Below are 20,004 nucleotides of genomic sequence, written 5' to 3'. Positions count from 1 at the left end.
TGCTGCCAATCCCTTAACGGGCTACGCGACTCTTCTCGTTTATGTTGAAGATGTCAACGATCATTACCCGGTCTTTTCGAATTTGTCCTATACTTTTTACGTTTCTGAAAACGCGTCGGTTGGAACGCTCTTCGGCACTGTTAACGCTACTGACCAAGATTTGGGCACCAATGCGGAAATAACGTACGCAGTGACTGGAATCAGCGGAAAATTTGACATCGACCGCTTTCTCGGCCTGTTATACGTCAATACAACCTTTGACAGAGAAACGACGCCCGCCTATAATTTCACCGTCAGAGCGTCTGACAGAGGTAGCCCTTCGCTATCCAGCAACGCTTCTGTCACTGTCATTATTACAGACGTAAATGACAATAGACCTATTTTCGATCGGTTGCTTTATGAAGCAACTGTGAAGGAAGACGCTCAGCTTGGGACGTCCGTTGTGCGCGTTCACGCGATCGACGTCGACGTTGGCGTTGGCGGGGTCGTACGCTATTCTCTCTTCACCAGCAAGGATCGATTCTACGTCGATTCAACGTCTGGAGTTCTTTTCACAAATTCCAGCTTTGATTTTGAAAGTGCGAGCGCGCTCAATGTCACGGTTTTAGCGTTCGACGGAGCATCGCCGTCCATGTCGTCGCTGACACGCGTCGTCGTACGAATAGAAGACGTCAACGACAATACTCCCGTTTTTGATAAATCAGTTTATCACGCAGTCGTTCAAGAACACGCCCCAGGAGATAGTTCCGTACTTACCGTCGTTGCTACAGACAACGACGGTCCCGGGCCTAATAGCGACATACGTTACGAAATTGTTGACGGTGATCGTTCCGGATTTTTTGCTATAAACTCGTCCTCTGGACTTATCAGCACGACGAGCGATCAGTTGGACTACGAAAGCGAATCGCGTTACAATTTGACTGTTGTAGCTCGAGACTTGGGAAGCCCAAGTCTCACATCGAATCCCGCGAATATCATCGTCTCCGTCACGGATATAAACGATCACTCACCCGTCTTTAATCAGTTGATCTACTCAAAGACGATCCGCGAAGACGCTCCACTTGGCTCGCTGGTCGTCGTCGTCACGGCAACTGACTTAGACGACGGTCGCAACGGAGCAATCACGTACAATTTAACTTCAGGGGACGCGGACTCGCTTTTCGCCGTCGACCCGACAACCGGTGCCGTCACCGTGCAAAGGAGTCTCGACTACGAAGACGCCGGTTCTCGTAGCTTTTCTCTCGTCGTCGAAGCGAGCGACTCCGGTGATGTTCAACAAACGGGATCGGCTACTGTTCGAATCGCGCTCACCGATGCAAACGATAATGCGCCTAACGTCGTTTTTTCGCCGTCGGTTGAGTTCTACGACGAAACGACTCTTTACACTCTCATTGGCGACGGTCTAACGTTGACTGACTTCGATTCGGCTCTTCTTGTTCATATGGAAAACGCTACTGTTGTTCTACGTTCAGTAACTGGCTCTCTTCCCGTCGTGACGACACCATACTGCGTTCGAGGGCAAAAAGGATTTCTTCACGAATTCGATCGATGCTCTATTAGCAATGGCGTGGACTTGAGCGGCGCGGCGGCACCTTCAGGCCGAGTCGTTGACGATACAGGCGTTATGACATTTGATGGAAGAAGCAGCGTGACATTGTCAAAGCCAACCGAACTCGTTATCGCCGATTTGGGAGTAAGCAGTATGACTCTCACGGCGTGGGTGAACGTTTCTTCTCACGGCGGCGGGACCATTGTGTCATTCGTTTCCAGCAGCAATGACGTCTTATTCTCTTTGTCCGTTCGAGGAAACGTCTTTTCTCTCTCTTATTTATCGTCCACTTCTACGGTGCGACTTACGTACGACGTTTCCTCTCGCGGTCTGTCGATTTCGGATGGAAAATGGCATCACGTCGCTTTGCTCTTTTCGCCCGTTCTCTATTCGTCTTTGCTCTACGTCGACGGCACAAGTTTTCAGTCTTTCGACATCATAACTCCCAGTGTTCGTACGGGTAGTGGTCGTTACGAATTGGGCGGCACAGACGGCGGAGATCTTTTTGTCGGTCAGCTCTGGGGCGTCGCCGCGAGAGCGGGAACGATAGCTAGACGTGACGTCGCGTGTCTTTTCGCCTGCGACGAGTCGGTCTTGATCGATCGAATTGACGTCAGCGCCGGACACGTTTTGTACGGGCGACGTGGTATGGAATTGATAGTGCGTGGACCGATTCCTATTACGGAGATGAGGGAAATGCTGAATAATTTGTATTTTGTCAACAAAAGAGACGAGCCTCCCCCTGAGCATCGACTGGTCATCGTCCAAGTATCGGACGGCAATTTTATCAGTTCAGAAGCAATTTTGACGTTAATTTCTCGTCACGAAAATGACAATGTGCCGATAATTGAACTATCCACCGCTGAAGTAATATTTGTTGAAGAGAGCGCACCTGTAGATGTTTTTCCTAATGCCGTCGTCAAGGATTCGGACGACAGCGGACTATTTCCTCTCCAGGGTGCTCGAATTGATATAATAACACCCGAACTGCGGCATCTCGAGAGCAGACTTGCAGACTCACCTTGCTTCGAAAATTCATCGTACGTACTCAATCAGTGTGTGGATAAATTTGACGTCTGGACAGACGGTCGTGTTCTCAACGGGAATTTCGTTTCCAGCGGAAATCGACCGCCGTATCGTCTTGCTGGAAACTGGACTATAACCGGTTGGTTTGTAGCGAATGGAAGTTCGGAGGGCGGCGTCATTGCTGCAAAGGTAAACAGCAGCGGAGACACGTCATTTGTCTTATCGCTCAACGGAAGCGAACTAACTTTGGAATTTAGCAAGGAAGCGTTCGTCTTCAAACTTCTTCCTCTGTGGAATGAGCCTCCTTCGGCGTGGCACAATTTTGCTCTTACTCACCACGATTCGAACCTCTTTCTCTACGTCGACGGCGCGTTCATTGCAAGCAAAAAGACTTCTGCTCTGGAAGACTGGTCCGGTGTTCTTTACGTTGGCGGCTATCCATCGACTCCTAATGCTTGGACTGGCACGCTCTGGGGATTGGCGTTTATAGACGCCTCTCTCAGCGCTCACGAACTAGCTTGTCTTCTTCGTTGCACAGGAGAACCCAGCCCCAATAGCATATCACTTCAAGACGACGCTCTGCTGCCCGGCTTCACGGCACGCTTTGCACGAGGGACAGAGTCTATTCTGTTGTTCGGAAGTGCAACGACTAGCAATTACTCGTCAATGATAAGGCGAATTCATTTCGTCAATTCAGAAACAGAACCAGTGCATCAAAACGTTTCAATACGTATTGTTATCTACGACGGCCTTCACACTAGCGTATCTACTTCCGTCAACGTGCGTTTTCTGTTGACGAATGACCTCGCTCCGATTTTGGATCTAAACGGGCCAAACGTTCCTGGCGTAGATTTCGGTCAGCAGTTTGTGGAGGAAGGCCCTCCTGTGAAAATAGCGCGACACGATGCGACGCTGATAGATCAGGACAGCCACGGTGAAACCATTCGCTTGCAGTACGTCAAAGTCTTCATTACAAACGGACAGGACGGCGACCGAGAATTGATCAGAGCCACGGTGGCCAATTCCAACGTTATCGTAACTGCTGAAGCAAACTACACTCTCCTATTGGACGGTCCCGCTTATCCGCACGACTTTCAAGAGGTGATTCGTTCTCTGGAGTATCAGCACACCGGAGACGAGCCTTCGCCGCCGTTATTTAGACGAATATCGGTTATTGTCCAAGATTCGAATTCGTTGAATGCTACGGCTTACGCGAATGTCACGATAGCGACGCTCCAAGATGCGCCACACTTGAGCGTAGGACCCGACTTCACCAATTACACTTTCTCGTATGTCGAAGGCGCGGGAAACCTTTCGGTGACGCACGTTGCGTTGATCGAAGATTCTGACAGCTTTGAGATGACGTCAGCGGTAGTGCAAATAGTCAATCCTCAGCCGGGTGATCAGCTCGTTGTAACTGGCGTCATTCCAGGCATATTCGTCAACTCATCCGACCGATCCGTAGCTGTAATGACAGGTCGATCTTCAGTCGAAAATTATTCGTTCATGTTGGAGACGGTGGCGTATTCGAACGATTTGGACAACGTCTCTTCCGTTGATCGACTAATCAAAATAAACGTGGTTGACGACGAAGGACTTTCCAGCAATTACGCCTACTCCTTGATTCAATTCATTACTGTCAACGATCCGCCCGCGATTGATCTGAACGGTCCGTCGGCAGTAGGTGCTAATAGAGACGTGGAATTCTTTGAATCGGGATCAGCTGTCTCTATTGCTGCTTCGAACGCAGTGCTTTTTGATTTAGACGACACTCACCTTCTGTCGTTGACAATGGAACTGAATGGTACAGGAAGTATTTATGTGTCAGCAAATAGCAGCAATAGTATCCCCGCTGTCATTTCGTCTGGAGGAAGACGACTGACTTTTACGGGGCCTGCTCTCGTGGAAGACTTCGAAACCGCTTTGCTGTCCGTCTTTTACGTGGACGTATCCGACGAGCCCAGCGGAGAGACTAAGACAGTTACTGTGTCGGTCAGCGATGGCAAGAACACGTCCGTGGCTATCACGCGAGTCATTGTTCGTCTTTTCAATGACGCTCCTGTGCTGGACCTAAATGCCACGGATCTTACAACGGTCGATCTTCAGGTCGTTTACCAAGAAGACAGCGAACCTCTGACGCTAATCGATTCTACGATCATGAGCCTTTCTGATCAAGACGGAAACAGCATTGCTCGCGTTGACGTCTGGTTTTACAATCGGGTGAACGAATCGGACGAGTTTCTTCTGTTCAACAGCACCCATTACGGCGCTATAACCACTATTACCTCTTTCTCGCAAGTGTGGCACGCCGTCTTTGATTTCCCTCGTCCTCTCAGTCTTGCAAACGCCCGTAGCTTTCTCTCTACTTTTCAGTATGCCAATACGGCTGATGAACCAGATCCTGGTCTTCATCCGCGAGAGGTCGTGTTTCGTGTTTCGGATGGCAATGATTCAAGCAATAATGTATCTGTGGTCATCAATCTTTTATTGACAAACGACTATGCTCCCGAGTTTCACCTCAGTGAATATTCAGTCTCCGTTCCAGAAAATGTTTCTAATGATTTTACAGTCTTGACCTTTGGCGCGTCGGACAGAGACAGAAATTCCGGCGAAATCAATTTCAAGCTTCTTGACAGGGCGAACTATGCGCCTTTTGACGGTCCCTTCTCCTTGACGCAACATCGAATCGTAACGAATTTTTCAGCGCACAGAGTGGACAGAGAGTCTCAGGCTGTCTATCGTCTTCTCCTTCTTGCCGTTGACAGCGAAATACCCCAAAGAACTGGCACAGCAAACGTGACCATTACGCTGCTCGACGTCAACGATAACGATCCAGTCATTGCGCCTCTTCCGTTCCGTCTGTTTAGCGTTCCTGAGAACCTTCCTGTTGGAAGTAACGTCCTCAACGTTTCGGCATCGGATGCAGACGCAGGCTCGAACGGGCGCATTTCTTATTTCATCCGAAGTGGCAATGCTGACAATTCCTTTAGTATTGATGCGATGACGGGTAGATGCACTTTGGTGAAGCAGTTGGACTACGAAGATGTGAAGGGTTATCTACTGGTGATTGTTGCTCAGGATGGCGGGTCGCCCATGCGATCTGCTGAAGCTCGAGTGTCAATTTTCGTGACGGACGTCAACGACAATGCTCCGAAATTCCTGAAATCCCTATACTCGTCATCTGTAACAGAAAATCAGCCCTCGCATCCTTTCTTGCAAGTGGAAGCAAGCGACGCCGACAGCGGAGCGAACGGTCGTCGAAGTTACGGCATCATCGACGGCAATTCCGACGCACTGTTTTCGATTGACAGTTTGACGGGTTTCGTCTCAACTACCGGTCCTCTTGACCGCGAAGTCAAATCGTCCTACGCTCTTACTCTAATTGTTTGGGATTCAGGAGTGCCCAAGCTAAATGGAACTGCTTCGGCGATCATTGAAGTTCTCGACGAGAACGACAACGCTCCCGCATTCACAAAGACGCAATATTACGGCAGTACGAACGAGAACGAAGGCTCTGGAGCTGTTGTCGCCACTTTGACAGTTTCTGATCGAGACAGCGTGACGGTGTTCACGTATAACGTGACGGGAGGAACGGGCTTGGGGTTCTTTCACTTGCGCGTAGATTCGAGCAATTCGAGTCTTGTCGATGTTCTGTCGTCGGTGCCGCTCGATCGCGAAACGACGGAGAATTTCACCTTGTACGTCGACGTCGTTGACTTGGCGTCGCCGAACATTTATAAGGCTTCAACTCAAGTTGACGTCACTATACGGGATGTAAACGACAATGCACCCGTGTTTATAAATGATCCGTATCGAGTCGAAGTGCCGGAAAATGTATCAAGTGGCAATTCGACGATTTTCGTCGCTCGGGCAGTGGACGTCGATGCGGGTACGAACGGCGATGTGTTCTATTCAATCGGAGATGGAAATCCGGGCGGTGCCTTTGCTATTCGTCCCGATTCCGGAGACGTTTATGTCGCCGGTTCTTTAGATCGCGAAACGAACGATCGCTTTTACCTGTCAATTATTGCCATGGACAACGGCACGCCGTCACTGTCATCTGAAGCAATACTGACTGTAGTCGTAACCGACGTCAATGACAATGCGCCCACTTTTACCAGTCCCAGCTACGATCGACAAGTTAGCGAAAAAGAAGCGCCTGGATATACAGTCGCAATCGTTTCGGCGTCCGACGCAGACATCGGCATCAATGGCGTCATACGATACTTTTTGGGCACCAGTGACGACGATCTCGTTGTTGTCGACGAATTGACCGGCGTCGTCACGTTGAATCGTTCTTTGGATCGAGAAACAGTGCCCGTTCATGTGATCGAAATAATCGCGCGCGATTTGGGTCGACCGTCGCTGGAATCGACAGCCAATTTAACAATTTACGTTGTCGACGAAAATGACAATGCTCCGAATTTTACTCAGGCGGTGTACCGTCCCGATGTGCCGGAGAACAGCCCCGCTGGAACATTCGTCGTTCGCCTCGATGCTCGCGACCGAGATGGTGCGTCAACAGGGTCGCTTACGTACAATCTCGAAAACAGTAGCCCTGGATTTTCTGTCAATGCTACGACGGGTGTCGTTACAACGGAAGTTGTGCTTGATCGTGAATCGATAGCCGTGTATTATTTGCGCGTCTCTGTTTCTGATGGGACGTTTAAGGGATACGCCGATGTCGTGGTTACTGTAGCAGACGCTAACGATAATTCGCCTCGGTTCATTGGTTCTCCTTTTGTTGGTTTTGCTGACGAGAATCAGCCGTCGGGACAATTTGTTTTACAAATCGTTGCCAGCGACTCGGATACTGGATTGAACTCGGAACTTCTTTATTCAATTTCTGGTCCAGGAAGTTCCGAATTTTTTGTCAATTCTTCTACGGGTTCACTTCTGACCAATGCTGTGTTGAATCGAGAGCGTACCTCAAGCTACAGCTTTACGGCGACAGTGCGAGATAGTGGCAGTCCTTTCTTCTCCATTTCAACGTCAGTCGACCTGACTGTCTTGGATGTGAACGACAATGCGCCAGTGTTTTCTCAAGCAAAGTACTTTGCCGCGATTTCTGAATCGGTTCGTACCGGATTCTCGGTTTCTGTTTCTATTTCGGCAACAGACGCTGACTCCGGCACAAACGCCAAAGTGATATACTCGCTTCCGACGTCGCCTTCGAGTTTCCAAATCGATCAAACGACCGGAGATGTGACCGTTGCGGGCGCGATTGACAGAGAGTCGGTGCCACTGTATAATCTTACCGTACAAGCAGCAGATGACGGCACGCCGTCACTTTCTTCGACAGCACGAATTATTATCGAAATTCTAGATTCAAACGACAACAGCCCTCAATTTATTAACCTACCCGCGTCTGTGAGTGTAACAGAAGATGCACCAATAGGAACGCGATTGACGAGAATCGTTGCCCAAGATATGGACGAATCTCTCAACGGAGAAGTGTTTATTTCTATTTCAAGCGGAAACGTCAACGGAGCTTTTAATATTACACCCGACGGCCTTTTACGAACAGCAAACGTTCTGGACAGGGAGACACTCGATGCATATACCATAGAGTTAACGGCATCAGACCGAGGATTTCCAGCTCAGTCAACGGTTGCATCTATTACGATTATAGTCGACGATGTCGACGACAACGAGCCGGTGTTTCTTCAGTCATTTTATCAATTTACTGTCTTGGAAAACGTCGATGTCGGTTCTGTGGTTGGTCCGGTTCGCGCTGTCGATGCCGATGCCGGCTCAAATGCCATCGTCACTTATTCTATTGAAAACGAAGCAGGCAGTGTGATTCCCTTCGCAGTGAATTCGACCAGTGGAGAAATAGTTACTACGCAAACGTTGGATCGCGAACTGGCGACAGAGTACAACGTCACCGTGCTGGCGAACAATCTCACCTCAACTCCTGCCCTTGTCCAAATTCGCCTTAGAGACGTCAATGATAACGCTCCGAAATTCATCGAGCCGGAGTATAACGCCAGCGTCGTCGAGTCCGCTGCAATCGGATACGTCGTTCTTCAGCTGAGCGCTATTGATTTGGATCAGGGCGCAAATGGAAAAATAGTCTACTCGATTAGTAGTGGAAACGCCGACCAGAAGTTCGCCGTCGATCCGGACACGGGTATCCTGTCTGTTGCTGCCGGTCTAGACCGGGAACGAGTTCCGTTTTATACGCTTATGATAGTGGCAATAGACGGCGGTTCGCCGTCGCTGCGTGGCTTCGTTCAAGTGGACATCGGAATCGCCGATTTCAACGACGAGCCGCCTGTATTCGACGTTTCGCTTTACACCGAGAGCCTGCCTGAAGATTCTTCGCCTGGTCGCTCTATTTCTCGCGTTCACGCTACAGATGCCGACGCCGGTCTAAACGGACTTATCACCTATTCGATTTTGAACGAAACGACACTATTTGCTATCAGGTCTTCCTCCGGCGACATCTATCTAAACGAAAGTCTGGATTACGAGCGGCAACGGCTGTACGAGCTGCTCGTAGTGGCCCAAGACGGCGGCACGCCGGCGCTGATCGGCACGGCTCGACTCGTAGTCACCGTGACGAATGTCAACGATAATCCTCCTGTAATAAATTTACCGACGAGCGTTTCGGGACCTTTTGTTCGCCACAGCACGACCGTGTCGCTCTCGTCTGGCGTCAGTATCACCGATCCCGATTCGGCAGTCTCGTCGGGAGCGGATATTTTACTTCAAAACGCCACCGTTCGGATTTTAGAACCTGAAGAGCACTATCTTCCTAGTTTCAACTTGCCGTGTCCGTACGATGCAGATCCGTACAAGAAATTGATCAGTTGTGGAATTCCAGGAGGTCCCGTTGACTTGATCGCCGATTCGTTTTATGAAAGAGGTGCAATCTCCGATAGCAGGGGCCTGGTGTCTTTTCTCGGTGGTTACGTCGCCGTTCCAGACGACTACGTTTATCATCAACTCAGCGACCCGCATTTCTCCATTTCTCTTTGGATTTCGGACTTGAAGTTGGGAAGGGAAACGTTATTGGCAAAGACGGATGTGACTTCGGGACTGACAATATACAGCTTGGAGTACGATAAAGATCAAATCGAGTTCATTTATCTTCCAGAGGGTTCGACAACCAATCTCAATGCTCTCAGTTTTATATGCCCTCACAGCTTTTTGTCAGACTTGTCGTCGTGGCACTATGTGGCTGTAACGCAGGACTACCCCAACTTGATGATCATCGTAGACAACTCAAATTGTTCTTTCAAGCTGACGCAGCGAGCTGAAGCCTCCAATGACGGATCGATATTTCTGGGAACAGCGCAACCGAGTTCCGGTACGACATTTTCCGGCAAGATGTGGGGCGCCTTTGCATCTTCCACAGCTCTGTCCACATTCGACGTGACTTGTTTGCGGTCGTGCAATTTTCCGCAAGTGACAGGTCAGCTCGCTTTGCAATCTCCCGTGCCAATGTCAGACCCAGTAAAAGTTCATTTTTCCGGGATGGACTGCTGCTTGGTCTTTGAAGGCGAGGCGACGGCTCAACATTACAGCGACTTGCTCAGACTTCTTCAGTATTACACAACCGACGGAAAGCCGTATCCCGGTGCGCGACTAGTGGAATACACCGTTCACGATGGCCGCTTTCAGAGCACGTCAAAAACGTTAACCGTTCTCTTGGAGTACTTGGACGACAATCCACCCGAGCTGAGTCGATCTAGCACGCCGGCTATATTTGTCGAAGGCCGAGAGACTCTCCTGGGGAAAAGTTTGATCGTTAACGATCCCGATGTTCTCGTTCCTCAGAATTTGACCGGAGCGTTGGCGTGGATTTCGAGTCCGTATCTCTCTCCAAACGGAACTCTAGGCTGTGCGTTTGACTTCGAAAAGTCCAAAGATTTTGCACGGTGCGGCGGCGCGTCTTCCAACGCTACCAGTCTCGTGTCTTCGGGTCTAAGACTGAGCGGAAGTGCGCAGCTGACCGATGGCGACGCTGTTCTCGATCTCAGTCAAGGGACTGGTTTTGCTGACGGTAATTTAGCTGCGCTTGTCAGTGGCGGACGTCAAGCCACGTTGTCGGCTTTCCTTCGACTCGAAAGTGGTGAAACCGACGGCTACGTGTTCGTAAAGCATTCCTTAGATCGACAGACGTTGTACTACTCGCTCCATTTTGGATTTCAAGCAAAGCAGATAAAGTTCACTTACAAGGGAAAAGCAACAAGTGCAGACTTTGACGTCTTTTGGATTTTGGAGCCAAGTCAAGTTCTCAACGATGCCAACTGGCACCATCTCGCTGTCTCCGTCGATTTCCCCGAAATTATTCTCTACTTTGACGGTAGAGCGTCGTCTCCGGTCTTCATCCGCTCTCAAGACGGTCGCATCTATCAGCAACTCGAGGAGGAAATTTTCGACGCAGAAGGCGTCTTTAGCTTGGGCGCACGACTTCCCGGAGTCGAATTCTTGCAGGGGCGTTTGACAAAAGTCGAACTTTCGTCCGCTAGTGCGCACTCGGTTGAAGTCAACTGCGTCGTCGGTTGCGGAGAATATCTTGCACTGGCGTCGCAGCATCCCTTGGTGACGGCTGCGATAGCGAGCGATTCGAGGACTGTCACGTTGCAGGGCAAGGCAACGATTCAGGTCTATTCCGCTTTGCTATCTTCCTTAATTTACGGTGATCACGTGGAGGAGCCTCTACCGGTTGAACGGGCGGTAACGTTATCGGTTTCAAACGAGCAGCAGACTAGTGCCAATCTCACCGTTCCAATACCAATCGAATTAGTCAATGACCAAACACCGGAACTCGACCTAGATTTGACGTCATCAGGAAGCGATTATTTTACAACGTTCATTGAAGACAGCGGAGAAGTTTCTCTCGTGGCGACCAACTTTTCGCTAAAGGACGCCGACACGGGTCCGCTAAATCTGACGTCAATTAATGTGACATTGAATAATGCAGTTGACGGCGACGAGGAGTACGTTCGAGCGGAAAACTACGGATGGGTAAACGTAGTTCAATCTGTTAACCACAGTCTAGTACTAATGGGTCCAGCTTCCATTGAAGACTTTCATCACGCTTTGCAGCTGGTTGTGTACGGAAACAGTGGACAACGACCGACTTCAACAACAAGAGAAATCTCTTTCGTCGTGTCCGATGCGAACGGAAAATTGACCAGCATTCCTGTCTTTTCCTACGTTCGTATTGTGCCTATAAACGATCCTCCTAACGTCGTTTTCGCTGGAAACGCCGATTTGACTACGGTATCGGCACAGTTCGATGAAATGGCAGGCGTCGTATATCTCTTTTCCGATCGTCTATCAATTACCGATCCTGACAGCGATTTTCTTGCGTTTGCCACTGCAACGCTTCAACCTTCACCAGATTCTCCATTGGAATCTCTTCGAATTGATGTCAGTGCTGATCTGTCAGCTCTTGTGACCGTAAACTTTATCAACAACACGTTGACTATTCGAGGAAATGCCAACAGAAGTGTGTACGAAAATTTGATCAATTCTCTTCAATACGTCAATAGTAAGAATCCTCCTTCAGACGAACAGAGATCAGTCACTCTTTCGGTGAGCGATGGAACGTCTTCCAGCGAAGCTCGCTTCGTGTTTATAAAATTATCTACGGTAAACGATCCTCCGGAGATTCATCTGAACGGCGTGTCCGGGCAAAATTACACCACTGTTTTTGTAGAGGAAGGCTCGCCTGTCAGCATTGCAAGCTCTCAAGCCATTGTCGTCGATTTGGATAGTCTTACCTTGCAAGAACTCTCTGTTGAAATTCTACGTCCTGTGGTTGTGGATGACAGTTTGGAAGTGACAGCGGTTGTGCCGTCAGGCGTTCGTTGCAACTATAGCCGCCACCCTCGAGCTCTACTTCTTTGCCAAGGTCCATCGAGCGCTGTCGAATATCAACGCCTTTTGAGGTCAGTGCGTTATGCGAATCTCGCTGATGAACCTTCCAGCGAATCTCGCCTGATTCGAGTCTTGGCTGTTGATAACGAGTCCGCCATCAGCGAACCTGCTTTCAGTCAAATTGGTATTCAATTGGTAAACGATCCACCGAAACTTCAGATTAACGTTTCCGCACGGCTAGTATTCATCGAGCGAGGATTACCGGTACATTTTGCGTCTTCTGGCAGCATAGACGATCCCGACAGTCCGTCCCTTTCCGCTATCGAAGTCGAACTGCCGTCACCTTACGATGCTAATACAGAGGAGATAGTCAATCCTTTTCCTTCTCTTTTCAACGTCTCGTCCTACGCCCATTCAAACGGACTTACGTTTACGTTTCAGTCGGCTACTGGCTCGGCATCTGTGCAGTCGTACTCGTCGCTTCTAACTGGACTTCAGTACGCAAATAGAGCTTCACAACTTACTGGCGACGGACGAGATATTGCCGTGAGAGTCACCGATGGAACTGACTACAGTGCAACTGTCGTCGTCACGGTGACCTTTACCATTATCAACGACTTTGCTCCTGAATTTGTAAATCGATCTACAACATTCCATGTGAGCGAGGCGGCCAAGAGCGGCACAGTCATTGGCACGATATCGGCCGTTGATCGTGACGGGAACGATGTTGTCGCGTATTCGATTGCGCCTCCTTTGAATAACACCTTTGCAATTGGAGAGCGGACGGGAGAAATTTCTCTCTCGTCGTCGTCTAAATCTGGCCTCGATCGAGAAAATGTGTCGCAGTATCTGTTGGACGTCTGGGCTCGCGACGACGGCGTGCCGTCGCGCTCCTCGTCGACTCTCGTTACGATCGACGTTTCCGACGTCAATGACAACGCGCCAGTCTTCCTTGACGGCAGTTTTCTCACGGCCAAAGTGTCTGAGAACGTTTCCGTTGGAGACACCGTTACTCGACTCTTAGCTAGCGATCGTGACGTGGGGAGCAATGGAATGATTAGTTTCTTTCTTGTAACAGGTGGTTCAGGAACCTTTGGCTTGAATTCGTCCACTGGAGAATTGTATACCACAGCTCCATTAGATCGTGAAGCAACTGGCATGTACTCTCTCACCGTACGAGCAGAAGACGGCGGAAACCCACGTTTATCAGTTCTTGCTTTCCTAACGATTACAGTGGAAGACGTCAATGATAACAGTCCTCTATTCGACTCAGCTGAATATCTCTTCTCGGTTGAGGAAAACGATGTTCCAGGACAACTCGTCGGATATGTACGGGCTGTGGACGTGGACGAGGGACTAAACGGAAACTTCACCTATCGTGTGGACAGTGGCAACTTCTCTGTCAATCCAGTTACGGGAGAAATTCGGAGTGCTCGCACGTTCGACAGAGAGACTCGTTCGACTTACGTTTTCAATGCCTTTGCTATAGATATGGGAATGCCTTCGTTGGAAGGACGCGCTACTGTCAGAGTGGACATACGAGACGTCAATGATAATTCGCCCGTGTTTAATCAGTCCGTGTATTCGGGCAGCGTCTTTGAGAATTCCCCACGCGGTGCTGAAGTAATCGTTGTTTACGCTCAAGATGCCGATATCGGAAGCAACGGGGAAGTAATTTATTCCGTCAAGAACGGAAGTGGAATTGGCTTTTTTGACGTAGACGCCCGATCCGGCCAAGTTCGCGTACGCGGAAGCTTGGATCGAGAAACGGAGCAGCACTACACTCTCGTTATAACCGCCGTAGACGCCGGTGTCGCGCCGAAAACAGCGGAAACCGACGCTACGGTACTAATCGACATTTTAGACACAAACGACAACGATCCCGTCTTCCTACCTGACGTTTATCCTATAACCGTCCCGGAAAATTCCCCTCTAGGACTCTCTATTGCTCAGCTTTCGGCGTCGGATTCCGACGACGGCTCGAACGGGCGACTACAGTACTTCGCTCTGGGAAGCGATCCTAATGCAGATCTCGTCGCCGTCAACGTTTCTTCTGGACTGGTGACGGTCGGTGGATTGTTCGACTTTGAAACGTCTTCCCAACTCGACATCTCCGTTCTTGTAAGAGACGAAGGTCAGCCGTCGCGATCAGCTACGGCTACACTGAGAATAGTCGTCGAAGACGAGAACGATCATTCGCCCGTTTTTGCGCCCGGTGACTATCGCGTGACCGTCTCGGAAGGGTCGTCCGCCGTGGGATCAGAATTATTTCGCTTGAATGCGACGGATGTCGATACGGGTCTTGGAGGAGAGGTGCGATATGAAATTTTGTTTGGTAACAACGGCGAGGAATTTTCAATTGATTCGGTGACGGGAGTCGTCACGCTTGTAAAATCGCTCGATTTCGAAACTCGGCGGTCGTTCAGTCTCGGCATACAAGCTGAGGATCTTGGAAATCCTTCTCTTTTTTCTGTTCGTCTTCTCAATATTGACGTGCTGAATGTCAACGACGTTCTACCCGTTTTCGAACAAGCGTTCTACGTGGCGAGCGTGCCGGAAAACTCGCCTCTAAACGCTACTGTCGTTCGAGTTTTCGCCACCGATCCGGATAACCTCAACAACACTATTACGTATCACATAGCGGCAGGTCCTTCGTCCGGAAATTTGACTATTAATCCCGCGACTGGAGAAGTGCATCCTGCAATCGCTTTTGATCGAGAAGTCGCTTCTACGTTCCAAGTCGACATTCTGGCTATTGAAAACGGAAATTTTTCGCTGTCTTCTACAGTAACGCTCACAATACACGTTCTGGACGTCAATGACTTGCCGCCGACATTTACAGCACCCATCTATGACGTCGTCGTAAGGGAAGACCTCTTGCCCGGCTCAGTAGTCGCAACGGTGTCGGCTTACGACGATGACGAAGGGACTAACGGCGACTTACGCTACTCATTTGGAGATTCGTCTGTAACAGCGTTCGATATCGATCAAGTAACGGGAACAATACGACTGGTTTCTCGTCTTGATCGCGAGACAACTTCCGGGTACAACGTCACCGTCCGTGCAACCGATCGCGCCCAATCTCCTCTCTCCGCCGAAGCGCTGGTCAGAATTTCTGTCGGCGATGTCAACGACAATCGACCCGTTTTTGATCGCGCCTCCTATCGCTTTTTCGTCAACGAATCGCTGCGCGTCGGATCGATCGCGTTCGACGTGACGGCACGCGACGCCGACAGCGGAAACAACGGCACCGTTACGTATGCGTTGACGTCGCAACAGCCGGACGCCGTCTTCCAAATAGACAGCGCAACCGGGATAGCGACGCTAGCGAAGGCGCTCGACTACGAAACAACGACGTCGTACGCGTTGATTGTGACGGCTTCGGACTCGGCTCGAGTTCGCATGTCGTCTTCCGTTAGCGTTACGGTGACGGTCACAGACACGAACGACAACGCGCCGAAGTTTGCACGCGAATTCTATAGCGGAAACGTGCGAGAGTCAAATATTGCGGGGCTTAACGTCTTCTCCGTTTTGGCTGCGGATGCGGATAGCGGGACGAATGGAAAAATTCGATATCGCCTAAACAACGAATCCGATTTTTCGCTTCCGTTTGCCGTCGACTCGGTAACGGGCGCTATTACGACGAGAATTCCCATTGATAGGGAGGCAAGAGATTTATACGATTTTGCCATCGAGGCCGTCGATCAGGGCGAGCCCGCTCAGACGGCAACCGTCGCAGTACAAATTCAAATTCTCGACCAAAACGATAATAGTCCTTCGTTCGACGCGAAAACGTTCCGATTCGCCGTTTTCGAAAACGAGACGTCGGGCGTTGCTATAGGCTACGTTCACGCATCGGATCCAGATGTCGGCGAAAACGGCACCGTATTCTATTCCTCGACGAACGTCAGCGAATTCGTCGTCGATCGAGTGTCCGGCACCGTGCTCTTGAACACGTCGTCGTTAGATCGAGAAACGATATCAACGTATAGGTTTGTTGTCATCGCTTACGACGGCGGACCGGGAGCGGGACGAACGGGAACGGCGATTGTCGTCGTCGACGTCGAGGACATCAATGATAGCGTGCCGCAACTCGACTTGAACTCAAACGATAATTCAACAAGTGATTATACGACGACTTTTCTTGAACAATCGGGTGTCGCCGTTCCGCTTGTCGGCGACGCTGTCGTTATTCTAGACGAGGATAACGACGGCAACGCACTAAACAGCACTTTTTCGTCGATTGACATATCCTTTGTAAATCCGGTTTCGAGTCAGGACGTATTGATCGCTGACGACGTCGCCTTTCCTATTTCGGTTGCACACGGACTAAACAGACAGTCGGTACTGCTTCAAGGACCCGCTACGGGACGCCAATTCGTCGTGGCGCTTCAGCGCGTGCGATACAACAACACGGACTACTTGAATCCGACGAAGAGTCCCTCTCGCCGAATTTCCGTCGTTCTCAACGACGGTCGACACTTTTCTCGACCAGCTTTCGTCTACGTCGTCATCGCCACGGTCAACGATCCACCTTCGGTGTACTTGAGCGGCGGCAACGAGCGAAACGGTAGCCGCATTGCCAAACTAGGAGCCGCTGAGACCTCTCTAGCCGAAATGACTTTCCTTACCGATCCCGATAGCTGCTGCCTCCGATCGGCGTCAATAGAACTCGTTTTCGGTGAAGACGACGGTCATTTGGAAGTCAACGTCACGGCAACGAACGTTAGCGTTGTCGAAGTGGGATCGACCGTCAATCTCGTCGGCGTCGATACACTTTCGACTTACGAGCGAATTCTGCGTTCCTTGATATACGCGAATCTGTCTAAGAATGGGCGTGTCGGACGACGAGTGATTCGCGTTCGCGTCATTGATGAAGGTGGACGTGAAAGCGAGCCGGCGAGTTTCATTAGAGTCGACGTCATCAAGACGGCGCTCGTCGATTTGGATACGACGTCGTCGGGGCGAGATTACGCGATCGAGTACGGGGAGTCGAATGGTGCCGTCTTTCTGACAGGCCGCCACGTGGAGATCGTGAGCACGTCATCAGTGATTCATAGTATCAACGTCACCCTAAATACCCCGCTGGACGGCTCAGCCGAAGGGCTAACTATTGATGCATCGTCTCTAACTGGAACGCTGATCCAGCTTTTGCCTTACGACTCTCAAAGCGGCCGTCTGACTCTACTCGGTCCCGACGTGCCGTCGAACTTCGAAAAAGTTCTCAAAACGCTTCGCTACGAAAATCTGAAAATGGGAAGCATCGTCGTCGATCAGCCGTCGCTGCAAACGCGACTCGTCGAATTCGTCGCCGTCGAGAACGGAACCGTTTCCGTACCGTCGACGTCGTCGATCGTCTATTCGCGCGATTGCGATCTCGCCAGGGCGATCGGCGTCGCCGATTCCTCGTACGTTGTCCAGACGAATTCGGAGTTGAAGCGATTGGCGCCGTGCGAGAGTCTTCGCGGGGCGAAATTGATCATTCGTTGCAATCGATCGTGCGACATCGTTTCGCTCGCCGCTTTGAAAAATCTCCAATTAGCCGAGACGCTGGAAATTCGAGAGCTGCCGAGTTTGAAGAATCTCGACGGTCTCGGCCGACTGGCTAGTCTCGATTCGTTGATTCTCGAGGACAATAGCCAGTTAGCGACTCTGAACGGAGTCTCGTCGCTTCTCACATTCTTACCCGGAAACGTTATGATAAAGGGAAATCCAGTCCTGTCGAGTCTTGGGGCTCTGTCGAATCTACGGACCGTTGGCGGTTGGTTCGTTATACGCAGCAACGAGGCTCTCAAAACGCTCGTCGGTCTCGGCTCGCTCACCAGTGTCGGACTCGACTTCCACGTGGACAACTGTGGCGTTATCGACTTGGAAGGCTTGAACAATCTGACGCGCGTCGGTCGCGTGCTCTGCGTATTCGATAACGATCACTTGAGAAGCATTACGGCGCTTGGGGACTTGAGAGAAGTCGGGAACGACTTTCACGTTGCATTCAACGGCGAACTACTCGCTTTGGACGGTATAGAGAACATGAGGAGAATCGGTGGAGATTTTTTGGTCGTGGGGAATTCGATGCTGTGCTATCTTCGAGGCCGTCTCTTCAACAACGACAGCTACTGGCGGGAAGTAGCATCCGACGTCTCCATTCATTTGAATCCGAAATGTTTTTCGACTTGTCCGAAGGTGCAATGTCTCAACGGAGGCAACTGCAGCAATCTGATCGGTGGAGGATTCGTGTGCGATTGTCATGATGATTATTACGGATTAACTTGCTCCATTGCTGCTGGTACGTCCGGAGGCGGCGTGTCCCTGGCCGCCGCCGACGCGTCTGCAAATTTCATCGAGACCACCGTTCTCATACTGACAATAGATAGTCCAAAGATTGACATCGATGCTCGAGCGGTCGAGAGAGTTCTCTCGCAGGCCGTTGGCAATGTGATCGTCCACCTGATGGCTGTTTACTACGACAGCGAAGGCAAGGAAGCCACTCTGAAGACGGTCGTCATGAGCGACGAAGATGCCTTGCAGGGTTTTGTCGCCTCTGACGAAATTACTGTCGGTCTGGACGCGCTCGGTTTCAACGAGCTGTCGCGTCGGCTAGGATTTATCGTGCGAAGCTATAGAACAGAGGAGATATTCACGAGAGATGTCAGTGCTAGGGAAGACAAACAAGCTGCATCAACCAATTCACTATTTACACCGACTTTCTTCGTGTTGCTGTGCTCGGCCATAATCGTTCTTCTAATTGCGAGCGTTATCGTCGGTCTCTATATAGTAAAGAGGAGAAGATATTCTAAACGAACGGATGCTACTTTCTTTGTCAATCGTGGTGTTGACGGCATGGAATTGGCGACCTTTTCTCAGCCCTCTTTCGAGTGGGACTCGTTTGTGAGTGGCAAGGACGCCGCGCAACAGTAGGAGTTGAAATTTTATCGGATGTTTTGTGGAGACAAGATGACGAGATGATCTAATATTTTGTGGATGTTATTGTGAATGTATTTTTATATTGAAGTGACGTGGAGGAATCTCAGCCTACTGCAAAAGCAAGCGCGCTTTTTGGAAGCCCCTCTAGACAAACAGCACTCAGTTGCACTTACCATTTGAATAACCGCATCAGAGATGCGGTTCAAACCGCACAGGCGATTCCGCTTTCCACAAGCCACTGAGCAAACAGCGACTTCCGCCGAACACACCCATCTTCATTTTCCCCTCTAAGTGCACATTCGCCAACGACATATGATGAGCCATTTAATCGATAATTTCTTCTAAAATAATTGACGAAAAAACGAGAAGCCAGCTAACAAAAGAGTCTGTACATTAAAAAATACACTTTCGACGAGCACTAAAAAGGAGGAAGGAAAAACAAAACAGAAAGAAGAGGCAAAACGACTACACAGAATACGGTATAAGTATACGTACATATATATGCACTCATGTCTTCTTCTTTTTCTTTTTCTTCTTACTCTGCCGACACTCTTCGATCATGTCGGCCAAGACTTCAATTCCGTGCACAAGCCCGTCGCCGGTGAGCGCGCACGCCGTCTGCAAATACCTACAAGGGAGACACAAAGAGCGGGACTATAATATAAAAG

General features: G+C 50.1%; 2 protein-coding genes across 3 annotated transcripts in view; one reads left to right on the top strand and one right to left on the bottom strand.

The window, feature by feature from the left end:
- The window catches only part of LOC136183533 (uncharacterized), a 31,643-nt gene that overhangs the window by 10,437 nt on the left and 1,202 nt on the right, over window positions 1–20,004 (top strand). For both annotated transcript variants that reach the window (XM_065970198.1, XM_065970197.1), the window contains exon 1: window positions 1–20,004. This exon is cut by the window's left edge and continues 10,437 nt beyond it. In XM_065970198.1, the coding sequence (XP_065826270.1) occupies window positions 1–19,330 (19,330 nt within the window). In that variant the 3' untranslated portion in view covers window positions 19,331–20,004.
- The window catches only part of LOC136183534 (ADP-ribosylation factor 3-like), a 1,458-nt gene continuing 1,101 nt past the window's right edge, over window positions 19,648–20,004 (bottom strand). Inside the window, exon 2 of the mRNA XM_065970199.1 lies at window positions 19,648–19,964. Coding sequence (XP_065826271.1) covers window positions 19,844–19,964 — 121 coding nt within the window. The 3' untranslated portion in view covers window positions 19,648–19,843. The remainder of the gene's footprint in view (window positions 19,965–20,004) is intronic.

The sequence above is a fragment of the Oscarella lobularis genome, chromosome 2 (genome assembly GCF_947507565.1).
Source record: "Oscarella lobularis chromosome 2, ooOscLobu1.1, whole genome shotgun sequence".
Taxonomy (NCBI): Eukaryota; Metazoa; Porifera; class Homoscleromorpha; order Homosclerophorida; family Oscarellidae; genus Oscarella; species Oscarella lobularis.
Note: the sequence above shows the minus strand (reverse complement) of the source record. Positions and strands in the feature narration are given on the sequence as shown.